This window comes from Haliaeetus albicilla, chromosome 4 (assembly GCF_947461875.1).
Source record: "Haliaeetus albicilla chromosome 4, bHalAlb1.1, whole genome shotgun sequence".
Classification (NCBI taxonomy): domain Eukaryota; kingdom Metazoa; phylum Chordata; class Aves; order Accipitriformes; family Accipitridae; genus Haliaeetus; species Haliaeetus albicilla.
Window position 1 is genome coordinate 40,282,895 of NC_091486.1, and position 12,205 is coordinate 40,295,099.

The 12,205-nt window shown below is 39.8% G+C and overlaps 1 protein-coding gene across 6 annotated transcripts in view; it reads right to left on the reverse strand.

The window, feature by feature from the left end:
• The window catches only part of IKZF2 (IKAROS family zinc finger 2), a 122,028-nt gene that overhangs the window by 45,902 nt on the left and 63,921 nt on the right, over positions 1-12,205 (reverse strand). For all 6 annotated transcript variants that reach the window (XM_069782044.1, XM_069782041.1, XM_069782043.1 and 3 more), the window contains one exon: positions 2,931-3,098. In XM_069782044.1, the coding sequence (XP_069638145.1) occupies positions 2,931-3,098 (168 nt within the window). The remainder of the gene's footprint in view (positions 1-2,930; positions 3,099-12,205) is intronic.

The window sequence follows — 12,205 nt, forward strand, 5'->3', positions numbered from 1 at the left end:
ATTAGAAAGCACAAACAAAAAAATCCATCCAAAGGAAAAAAAAAGTTGTCATAAATTCATTTTTTTGAAGTTAATAGTAGTTTCAGCTATTTCAAATATCTCTGAGATGCTTCTGCTAATTTCTGTTTGCAAGTACATTTCCTTATTTTTTCACCTTTCCTGTCTTACTGTATGAAAACCCTGCAGTAAGCACAGAAAAAATTGACTGACTGGCAGTAGCGAGAGGGTGTAACTGACTAAGTGGTGACACAAAGTGCTTTCAAATGCACAGATCAAACTAGCTGGGAGGAAAAAAAAAAAAAATATAAAAACATTCTTCAATTCCTCTCTTGCATACTCTGTCTTCCATAAAAAATGAGTAGTTTAAAACCTTCTTGGGAAGGAAAAAAGAGTGGGGGTTTTTTGATTAATAGCATTCTCTTATTTAAGGAGGAAAAGGACATACAACATAAAAAAAGGAAACTGGTCTTGCATTCATGAAATCATGTGCCAGATTCTCAGCTAGTGCAAAATAGCAGTACTTTCCTTGCTTAGGGGATGTAATTCCAAACTATATCAGCTGAGGATCTGATCTAAAGAGCTTTCCTCTTACAAATATAAAAACATATTCAGACTTGCCTCAATTTAGACTTTAAGTGTACCAGATTGAAACTGGATTGAAGTCTCATATTTCAAAGTAGTTTTCAACCTCTTCTTTCTATATTTTATCTGATATCCTCTTTTCTGGTCAGAAATAGCAGAAGATGTAAACATTCACAGAATCATAGAATCATTTAGGTTGGAAAAGACCTTTGATGAAGTTTACTAGATTTGCTATACTTTCAATGTCTACTTATAGACTTTGATGTGTGCTTTATTAAAGCAGAAAGTGCTTGTATAGTACGCTGATACAAAACTGTTTAACATCTCCAGGGAACATCTACTCATCTTCTTCATGAACCAGGTTCACACATGTATGCATAAACCAACCAAGCTTGCCTATATGACAGGGACAGAAAGACACCTTAACTTCCACACTCACATTCAGATTGGCCTTTCGCCTTCGTGTAGGTGGATGCTGGGTTTTAAGGCAATATCCCAGGTTTTTAACTCTTCATATGCAAGTGCTACTCTAAGAATTGTCTTGGAGAGTGTTGTGGGAGCACTTGTCTGTTCCTGCTGGCCCTCTGCTGAAAACTGTTGTAGCTGACTGCTTAGAGGGGTGACAATTTCTCCACTGAAAACAAAACACAAAATTACAAATTGAGCACAGCTGAACACAGCTAAGTCAGTTAGGGAAGGAGCTCCAGGGGAACTCCTGTGCCTAAGCAGCTTAGGTGCCTTCTGAAAATCCCACACCTTTACATTTCATCCTCATGCAAAAAGCAGAAACATCAGCCATGTACTTTTCAACAGGAAGAACGAACAACCTCTATCAATGGCTGTATCTAGGTAACAAAATCTATATTCATATTATGAAAACAATCTTCAACCGCAATGCTCATGTTTTGTAATGTGGGCTATTTTATGTTACAACTCCCTTTTTTTATTTTAATTGTGAATATTTTTATCGTGTTTTCTTTTTTACTAAATTTCAAGTTGAAACTACCATTATGGTCAGATGTGTGAAAATTGCACCTCACAGTTCCACAGACATTTTCCCTTCTGACTTTCAGAAGAAATCCTCTCAGCTGACAGCTCTCAAGCAATTCTCTCTCAGCCTAGTCCCACACTTGCACTCCCTTGGAAGCTCATGCTTTCTGTCAGCAGCACATTTGCATCAATACAGCCTCCTGTGTACTCCAGTCTACCTGGAGAAGCTTACTAGCTTATCCTTTCTGATGCTTGGAAATGTCAAGGCAACTCTGTATCCCAAGACCAACCTAAGGCTCATAAAACAGACACCTCTACTGAAGTGAGCCTGACCCTGTAGAAGAAATGTGTATAAAGAGTCAGGAAGCTCCATGATTACATTTTGACATGCAGAGTTTCTGTCTGCAGCTGCACTTCAACCACTGTGTTTCAGTAGTCACACATTTGCTAACACCTCAAAAAAGTTCATCTGTAATGCTGTCACTTGTAACCAGCCCAATTATCTCTGCTCATTCAACAATGAAAAATACAGTCTCTTATAAATAGCCTGGACACAAAAGTTGAACATCCTAGGAGATAAAAACCACAGCAAGTTAAGATCTTACTCAAGAGTCCTACACAAATGAGTAAGTGGGCAGAATGTGGCCCCTTGGTGTAGCATACGGGGACTAGAAAAACATCTGATCCTGATCATCAGAGCTACCAACATGACTACTAACATTGAGTTATGCGACAGGTATTTTTTTAGAAGATATCGAGAAACTCTATCAAGTAGACTTGACAGAGACATAATTCTATCAAGTAGCAAGACAAACCAAACCCAATCTCTCTCCGTCACCTTCTGCTCTAGGGTGAGTGCTGTGGCTGCCATGAATTAGGACTTTACAGCAAGATGTAACTGAATCAAAAATGCAACTAGGAGGGTTTTGAAAGATGAACAAGTATGAACTCCACCAGCATATGGCATTTATTAGATGAAGAAATGGGTATGAACTGCAAAGGAGGCTTCCAAGAGCACATAGTTATTCATTGTGATCTTTGGAATTTCACAGCCACTTTGGGGCTGAGAGTGTCAAAACAATCTGCCAGCAAGCCTGGATACACCCAAGGAGACATTCAAAGGGAAATGCGATAGCATCAGCAGAGGAGCTCAGTTACACAAAAAGAGAGGTGTGGCTGAACCACAACTTTTCTGATTCACATCAAGGCTTTCCCAAAGTTCCGAGCTGTGTTATCTGAAGAGCATGGTACAGACCCAGAACCACCAGGAACACACAGTTATTTTCACAATCTGCTTCACCTGGAACTGTAACGACGAAGGAAGAAATGAGAAGGAAGAGAAGACAAGGCGGGCTCACCAGAGTGCGTCCTGAGGTGTCCTGTGAGGGCATCCCTCCGTCGGCAGGCATAGCTGCAGAAGGGACATTTGAACGGTTTCTCCCCAGAGTGCAACTTGATGTGCCTCAGCAGGTTCCCCTTCTGGGTAAAAGAAGCTCCACATTGGTTACAGTGGAAGGGGCGTTCACCTGGAAGGAAAATGGAAGGGAGAGAGCTGTCAAGAAACATCGGAAGAGGCATGGAGCCCATTATCCTGCTCTTTCTAACAGTGCCATCTTACATAGGTACAGCCCTCACAACCACATGGCACTTGCTAAAGTCAGAGGCTGTTTCTTTTGCACAATGGGCAGAGCCTCCAGTAGTGATTTGAGACTCTTTCCTTAAGGTGATTAATGCAGCCTGATTTTCTTAAAGTTCTCCACCTCAGAGGTTTTATCTTTCATAAAACATGAGCTCTGCTCAAAATTTAGATCCATAACTGTGGTTTTGTAGTATTTATCTCTATGGTTTTGCACTTATTTTTAGTATAGGTCCAATCCTTATGAGTATTTAGACCTGATCATAACAATTGGACTTGGACAGATGTTAAGATCTTTGCTTCAGACCAAATCGTTTGCTTACATTATACTTTACTTGAAATCCCTTTTTAAAGGCTGCTTTGCATTGGTAGAGTGGTATGAAGAGAATCAATGTGAGTGAGGGTTGGGCCCACAAGCTTTGGGCAGTAGCAAACACTGAGAAAAATCTTATACCATTAAACTGTGAAATAAGCAAATTTGTGCTTTAAGTAAGACTAATTGAAAAGACTTGTTTGATGAAAAAAAATAATTAACAGAAACTCTACATGTTACTCTCTCCCTTCACCCCATGCATTCACACCCCACCCCACCCCCCAAAACCGATTTTGATGTTAATCCTTCATATTTGCCCTATACAGTGGGGATTTGGTCCATAAAACCAAACACCACCACCACCCCCCTTTTTTTTTTTTTAGAGGAAAACCCCTGACAAACTTACACAGGTTTTGTGAAAAATTATCAAAACCATACTTTATGTCAACATTTGTTGAGGACACTCAGTCTGCTCCAGTGTTCTTGGGCAGGCAGTCAGCTCCAATCATCTGCTTATGTCCCACTGTGCAAATCAATAAGGCACAAGCATATACTTGTGCTGGCCACTTGCCTAAGTGCTTTACTGCAGCTGGGCTTTAGAAGCTGAAATGTTTTCACCAAGTAGGGCCCCAGTTCAACAAGGTCTTAAACATCAAGTTTCAGATGTAAGCAGCCTCATTCATTTTTTCAGTGCATCACCTATTATGGGGCCTTGGTCAAATCCTGGTGGGACTTTCTGAGGTTGAATTCACTGGCCTGAAGCACAGATCTTGTGAAAAACAAACACGTTCTGTGATCTGTCATGTCTCTCCAAAGCCTTTTTCAATTACTTTAAAATGATTACTCCCTTGCTCGACAAAATTAATGCTATGTTTTTATGAAAGTGGTTCATGCGTCTAGTGTAAAGTCCAAAATGTGCCTGTAGATTCAAATGGAAAGAGAGGGAGGAAAAGAGCTCTTACAGATGTCCACAAGCAATTCTTACTGCAGTGGTTTAAATCACTGCCAGCATTACAGTCCTGCCAGGAGGGCAGCAGAAGGCAGGTGTGCCTTATATGCCATACCTCTGCAACTTCACTTCACATGCATGAGCTGGAAATTACATCTAAAACCACTGCAGATGCACTGAAGAAGATACTAAGGTTCCTACAATCTTGCCAAGAACATTATGGAGTAATGATAAAAAAAATCAGGGCATAAAGCTCTTCTTCCAATACAGTGAACACAAGCTCATTGGAATTGATAAAGAGTTTGTGGTTTCCCTTTCAAACTCCCACATTATACTTAAAGGATCTGATTAGCCATTATCTTCTTTTATATCATTTCAAAAGGTCCATAACAGAGATATGTAAAGAGACTGCAGTAGAAAGGCATATGGGGGTTTTTTTCTTCTCTGTTTTGCTTTCGCTGTCTGAGAAAACAGGCAAAACCCCTTCCTTTGACATGTTTCTCAGTATTCAGGAATGACAGCTTCAGTTTCAGGATGACAACATTAAAGAAGGTAGTGAGTTTCTTACCAAGTCTAAAGTCTTTCCTTTTACTCCTGCTGTATTTAAAGCTATGGAGTTAATATGTTTTACCTGCTACATCACCCACTTATCTTCGATATTTTGGAGGCCACAAATGAGCAGGTATTATTCCTCAATAAACTGGTAGCTAAAGAGATGCTGAAACCCTTCAGTCAGGAATTCAAGCAGTTCCTGCACCACGGTTCGGTGGCAAAGATGACATGAAAATGCTCACCACAAAGTCATCGATAGTCTGCTCCTCTCTTGCAACAGACAGAATCTGCTACAATAGCATGTTTTACCTCAAATAACTTTTGTATCTATTTAAAGTCAGCATTAATTAATTTTTCCTACTGGCTTTAATTCCAGGTAAATAGCTGCTTTGATATGTTTATTATACTTTTGTTCAGTCATTTGATTCCTGCTCCTTGTTTAAGCTGCAGGCTTGTGGGATGACTGTTAATTTTAGTCACATCTTCGCGTTATTGATTAGCAGCTTTTACATTTAGCACGGCTAATCTGTGAGACCATTATCAAATAGAAGGGTGCACAAAAAAAGTAAAGACTGAGTAATAAGAAGATTTTACTGGTTTTCCAAGAACTCTGCTGTCTGATGCCCACTCCAGATACCACCAAACCAGCCTTCTTTATCACTTCAGTGCCTTGAGAAGATTGTTTTCCAATTATTTCTCCTACTGCCTTTTCTAGTAGGTTTGCAAGCAGTTCTCCAGTATTATTTATTATTTCCTAATAACAAAATAAGAGCCTTGATGTCCTTATTCACCTTCCCTTACTCTTCTCTGAAAACTAAAAGTTTTTATCCACAGGCTGAAATTAATCACACTTCAAACTAAACATCCACTCACAAAGTCTTTAAATACATTTCTTCTCTACATGAAAGTCCCTGACTGTGTTTAAAATGTTTTCCTGTCTTTGAGGGTGATGGCAGCACAGACATACCAGAAACTATGGACCTATTAAACAGGTGGCATACACGACTACAAGAAGGTAACGACATGTGTGTTTTTCACCATTTATAGCTCTGTATTTACCATTTGACACTATACACTAATACTCATTTATTAAAATAACTCCTTATAAGAACATGTACTGAAAGGTGACTAAGCAAGCGGTTTGCTTTTCAGCGCTGGAAACTATATGACTGCAATGTAACTGCAAAATATTTTGAGCTTACTTTAAGTACTAAACCTTTTCTCTGTTTTAGAGCTAGCACAGGGCAGAAAAACCTCAAACCTTAGTGAAAAAAACCCAATTAAAAATACCCAAACAAACAAACAAAGACTTTCTGAGTGGGGAGAGGGGGAGGAGCAGCTAACCAAACAAAAAAGATGTTTCTTTTCAACTCCAGATTTAAGATCTAAAGCCAGACAAAACCAAGAATGCCTAAAAAGCCTTGTTCTCCAGCACAGACAATTTAATTATCTAATGTTACTTCAGGAATGGACAAGGCAAGGTAAGCCAGAGCTGCAAAGTATTACCTTTCCTAAAGGCTTAGTAAAAGGGGCTTGTGCCAGGGAACAGCCCTGATGATTAAATTAATAAACAAATAAATCCATGGGGTTTTATAATTTTACAGTTAAAGAAAGTATTCATTAAAAGGTACAATTTCAAATATTTACCTCTAAATTACAGTAAAATACTGCTGAAATTTCACAGTTCATTGTTTAACATGCATCCATTACAGCTATGTCTCCTCCAGTAAAAATAATAATGAAATACTACTGCTCTTCAGCTACGCCAGTATCTAAAGTACACAAGTTAACTTGCTGTTGTGTAAACAAAGACTGAGATGAAAGGTGAAGTGGACCAATGGAGTCAGGGTTATTAGCAAGACACAGTCCTTTCATAAGTACCTTTAATATATGGTAGCTGCCTGAAGACTTCACAGCACAAACTACGAATGCTGTCTAGCTGATACAACCTGAAACCAGGTGAATGAGCTGATTAACTTCCTACTAATAGCTTTCATATTTCAATGTGTATGCGTCAAATGTTATTTCAAAAAGCAAACCAACTCCTTTTTCTGCTTAATTGGAAGCTTCCCTGCACAATAACTCTCCTTTACTGCCTCAGCACGGAAGTGCTGCGCAAAAGTTTCAGTATGAGTTATCCTTCTTTGAAACTCATACCAGTGCAAAATACATCAGTGATATTTTCTGTATCAAAACAGAAATTTGACTGAGGACAAAGAGCCTGCAGACCTCGCAACTAAGGAGACTTAGATTTTCATAACCCCTGGCTGGTAATTTTTATCCCTTTGAAATCAAACGGAGCGACTGACAAAATAATGCACTAGTTCTCATTAACAGTGAGGCCTGGTTATTTCTACAGCAGTGCTCAAGTCCCTTCCTGTGAACGTTTTAACTACCTTTTTTTAAAAAAACACTGGTTTTAAAGTCTCTTCACAAGGAAAGCCAGGATAGAGTCCTTCTACATATAAGAACTGGGTCCAGTGGGACTATACTTAACATCTGTCCTGGCTAAATGTATATCTAAGAACTCAGCCTTTTTTGTTTGGCACACACTTTTGATATGCAAAGGATAACTTAGGTACTTCTCAAACAGAATTTTTTTTTTTTAACCTCTTAATACAAAATTACTGCGCCCATGCTGCCATTGGAAAGTATTTGGTCATAATAATAATATTGATTTTCATACTTCTGTAGTAGGCTTTTTGTTAATATTCAGTTAAAATGAAACATTTCTCCTGATTCATCAGATGCTGCAACTGCTCTGATTCTGCTCTGTCCCAGGAGCACAAATGAAATATCAGCTGCCCTGCCAACACACTGACAGGCAGTGAGTTGCAACCTGCCTTTACCCATGTGAGGTACAGATCAGCAGGCTTTGCTCCATTTCTGTATTTGTTATTCTAGGGACTATCTAGTCTGCATACCTACTTACTGTTCTATCAGATTCACTTAACGGGCTGCACATCACTTGAAATCAGTGACTTTACTAGGGTTTTTTGTTGGGAAAAACCTACTTCCAGATAGGGCAATTTATTATAAAGCAGTAGTAACATATCTTCCATGAAAAATCCCTTGGAAAAACTGGGTGATTTCCAAGTGTCCTCTGCACACAAATTTATGGCCATATTCTTAAGAGAGAAAAATCCTTTAAGCGAACTGGCAGAAATATCAGAAGAGCTTAGCTACCGAGTACTGCAAGTAAAACACATCCTTATGCAGAGAGTGATTTTGAAAATCTAAGCTCTCCTTTATGCTTAAGTAAATGAGACTTTTGGAAAAGTTAGATCTAGGAACCTCACTTTTAGTTATTTGGCCCTACAATTTTTGATTCAGTGACAAATCAATTCATATTGCAAGAGGTAGTAGCGTGCACTAGGTTACAGATTAAACAAAATAAAACCTTTCTACTAGAAGAATAAGACAGGCAGTCCAATGGAGTTAATTGTAATGTGTTAATATGTTCATTTTTAAAAATTTTTCCTGGTTAGCTGCTTTAGGCATAGAAGTCTTTTATACTGAACAGTACAATTGGGGTTTTCCTCACTTATTAATCGTGTCCCAAAAACTTGAACTCTGCATGAAAAAAACTTAAATGGCATTCAGAGTTCCAGTGTTGCATATGTTCAATTATAATACTGTGGATGCTAAAGCAGAACTTGAGGACCTTCCTCATGGGCACATAACATATCCCATTTCACTGACTTTAGGGTACTAAAATGCACATGGAGTGCAAGCAAAGATCTGAGACGCTCCTGCAGTTAGCACCTCAAAAAAGCCTAAAAATAACATATCAGCAAGTCAAAGAGAGAGTGGGGCAAGACTGCTATCCCTACTGCCTGCTGCATCATGCCCTGCACGCGGGGACCTGGCTTTGCTCTGCCACTGTCCTGCTGCATTTACACAGAGGAAGCATTTAATCTCTGGGTGTTCTTAAAACAATGAGGATGATCCCAACCCTCTCTTAGAAATAAAAAGTGTTTCAAAATCCAGCAGTGGACTAGATAAAGGACTGGACATTACAGTGGAGAAAAATCACAATTCACAGCTCATGGGAGAACACCACATGGACCTCGCAGATCACAAAGGCAGCAGCACGGCTGTAACAGCAAATGGTTTCCGCTTTACCAAAAATTAGGAGCAAGGAAATTTTAATTCAGACCCACTAGCAGAAAGCCTAAAGAGGTGAGAAATCACTGGAGTTCCTTTTCATTACCTCAGACAAATTGGATTATTGACTTTATCTTCTTCCTCTCCCCTTCCCTCAACATCCCCAAGCACAAGCCCCCAGAGTATCCAGTGGCAATATTATGTGACCAGTCATCTCCTGCAGTAACAAAAAACTCTGATAAAGATGCTGCAACTTGGGCCATGTGCTGTGGAATATGAAATTTGGATCAAAAGAGGATAGTATGGGAAAGGAGGAAAGTAAATCAAACCTGACACATGCTATTTTTCTGACACAAGGATGTGGCACAGGAGGGAGGGGGTCGTGGGGTTACCCCACTCACTAAAGCAGGGAGTGCATCGTGCTTAATTCCTACATTGAGCATTTTATTTCTTTTCTGTCAGCAATGACAAATAAATAGAAAGGCCTTCTCCTGATGCCCATGCAGATTACAAAAATGCTTCACCTGAATTATCAGTGTTTCAGAGAAATGTGTTTGGTGCTATCAGATGAGCGGTGCCGTGGGCCAAAGCATCGCTTCCACCACATGCACGAGGCAGTGCTTGCGTGGATCCAGATGAATGGGAAATCCCCAGGTCGGTCTATCATGGGAAGAGGTGATGGCAGCACATGAGGATGAGAGATGGGGCACTGAGCTCATCTACTCTGGCCTCATCCACAGCACAGATTATTTTCCCCGTCCCTATATCTGTTTGACTGACTACTATAATGTCACAGGGGAAGACAACTGTTCGTCAAGAACAGATGAATAATGGCTGGAGAAAACTGTGCCCCTTTATGTGCGTAACACAGCCAAAGCCATATGGGCATAGCTTCTCACAAAGCCTGGGTTCCTGGTGTAAGGAAAGCCACACTCTTGTCCCAGCATACATGCAAATTACAGCCTCTACTACGGACCACAGCATTTTGTGAGATTTACATAGAATGCTGACAGGTTTTTTGGGAAAGGAAAAGGACTTCAGTTTTTGCCAATGCAAACAACTGGCCAGACCATGCTTTGGTTGTGTACAGATAAAGAGGAGAGTAAGGCGGGATTCAGCTCCCAACATACTTAAATTGGCTTTGAGATGTAATGATTTACATGCCAGTTGCATTAGCCGATAAGGAATATCATCCATTTCCACCCACTAGGGACAACCTCTGTTCCCTCCACCATTCACCCTTGGGCTGCAAAACCAGACTACCCACAGGTCAGGGCTCATTCCAGAGCTGGGGCCAGCCCATTGCTCCTGGCTGCTGAGGAAGTGGCAATATATTTTTAAATACTGCATTTTAAAAGATAGATACCACTATGTTAAAAATACTCCTTAAAATCAAGGATGTGGAAATCCAAGCAAACTTCTCCTTCTGTTGTGGACAGTGAAGTAGCAGCATGCATTAAAAAACAAACAAACAAAGTGGGGGGAAAAAAAAATCCCCTGCAAAACTTGCCAACTGGTTTACTGAGAGTAGAGCACTGAGCTGCACGTTAAAAGGAATGCCATTTCTATATGCTTGAAATCATCTGTATAGAGCAATACATCACAGCTCCTCTGCTCAGATGGGAAAAGAGTCAGAGCTCTATGAGCAACCAGCAGTAGCCCAAAGGAAAAAGCTACCAGTTATGCAATTCCTACCCATGCACCTGCATACAGCTGTCTTGCCTGCACGCAGATGAGATTTTGTTGTGTTCACTTTGAATTTGTGCGTCTTCTTTAACATGAAAAAGGCAGCTTGTCTGCATTTAAAAGATGTGCTAGCTATTCAGTATCTCAAAAAATGCAGATCATTTAATTAAGTACCTAAATCTAAATTTAGCAGGTCTAATTTAGCTGCTCAAGTTCAAATACATGGAATCTGATGCACCTACAATACATATGCTCAGATACGCGCAAGTGCCAATGAAAACTTTTAGGGAGGTTGAAAGCTGGGGACGCAGCCTGTTACATTCTCTATTCTCTTTCCCTTTCCCAGTAATAGCATGTCAAATTGTTAATCAAGATTTTGGTTCTCCAGCTAATGCTTTTCCCCTGTCGTAATTGCTGTCTAAAATCATGACTGCATCATAAACGATACTGCAATGCTTTGCATTATACATTTATGTTAAGTTATTATCAATCCAACTTATATACAGGGCATTATCTATGTAATATATATTTATTATTCCTCTGTACAGAAATCTTATTGATTTCTTCCCCATAAAGAGCACACTACTTGACTGCAAACTACTAGGTTTACAAAGGGATTACACAAAGTCCTTCTTACTTTACCTTAAAACCCCACTTTTCTTTTTAAGTCTTAGCAGATATCTCACAGTCAGAGTCTCTCACCCCATTAAGTAATAGCAGAGAAAGATAAAAAAACCAAAATATCTTTCATTTTGTTGAAAAAATATGAAGAACAAACACCCACTGAGGCTCCAGTACAGAAACCTGTGCTTAATCTTAATAAGATTTAAGTGTGTATCTTAAGCATATATTGTAGCACTTCAGGTGACTTACATGTGCTTAAATCTCATAAAAGTTAAGCACAGCTTAAGTGCTTTTCTGAATCAAAGTCCCTGCCAGGTAGACCTCTGAAAGACCAGAGAGCATTGTCTTCTGGCACCATCTGTAATTTTATGCTGTTGGAGGTAACTGTCACTCCCACCTGAGGAGCAGAAGAGGCTAGTGAGCACCAGCCTCTTAGGCACCCCAGTTTGTCATATTAGCTAAGACTCCCCTGAAATTCCCTGTTCTGAACTCAAGGCCTCATCTTTCAGGCCCCAAAGACCTGCTCAATCAGCATATTACAAAAAGTTTTGTCTGCCTCTTGAATTCTCAAATCCATAAGCCTATGTCGTGGTTTAACCCCAGCCAGCAACTAAGCACCACGCAGCCGCTCACTCACTCCCCCCCCATCCAGTGGGATGGGGGAGAAAATCAGGAAAAGAAGTAAAACTCCTGGGTTGAGATAAGAACGATTTAATAGAACAGAAAAGAAGAGACTAATAATGATAATGATAACACTAATAAAATG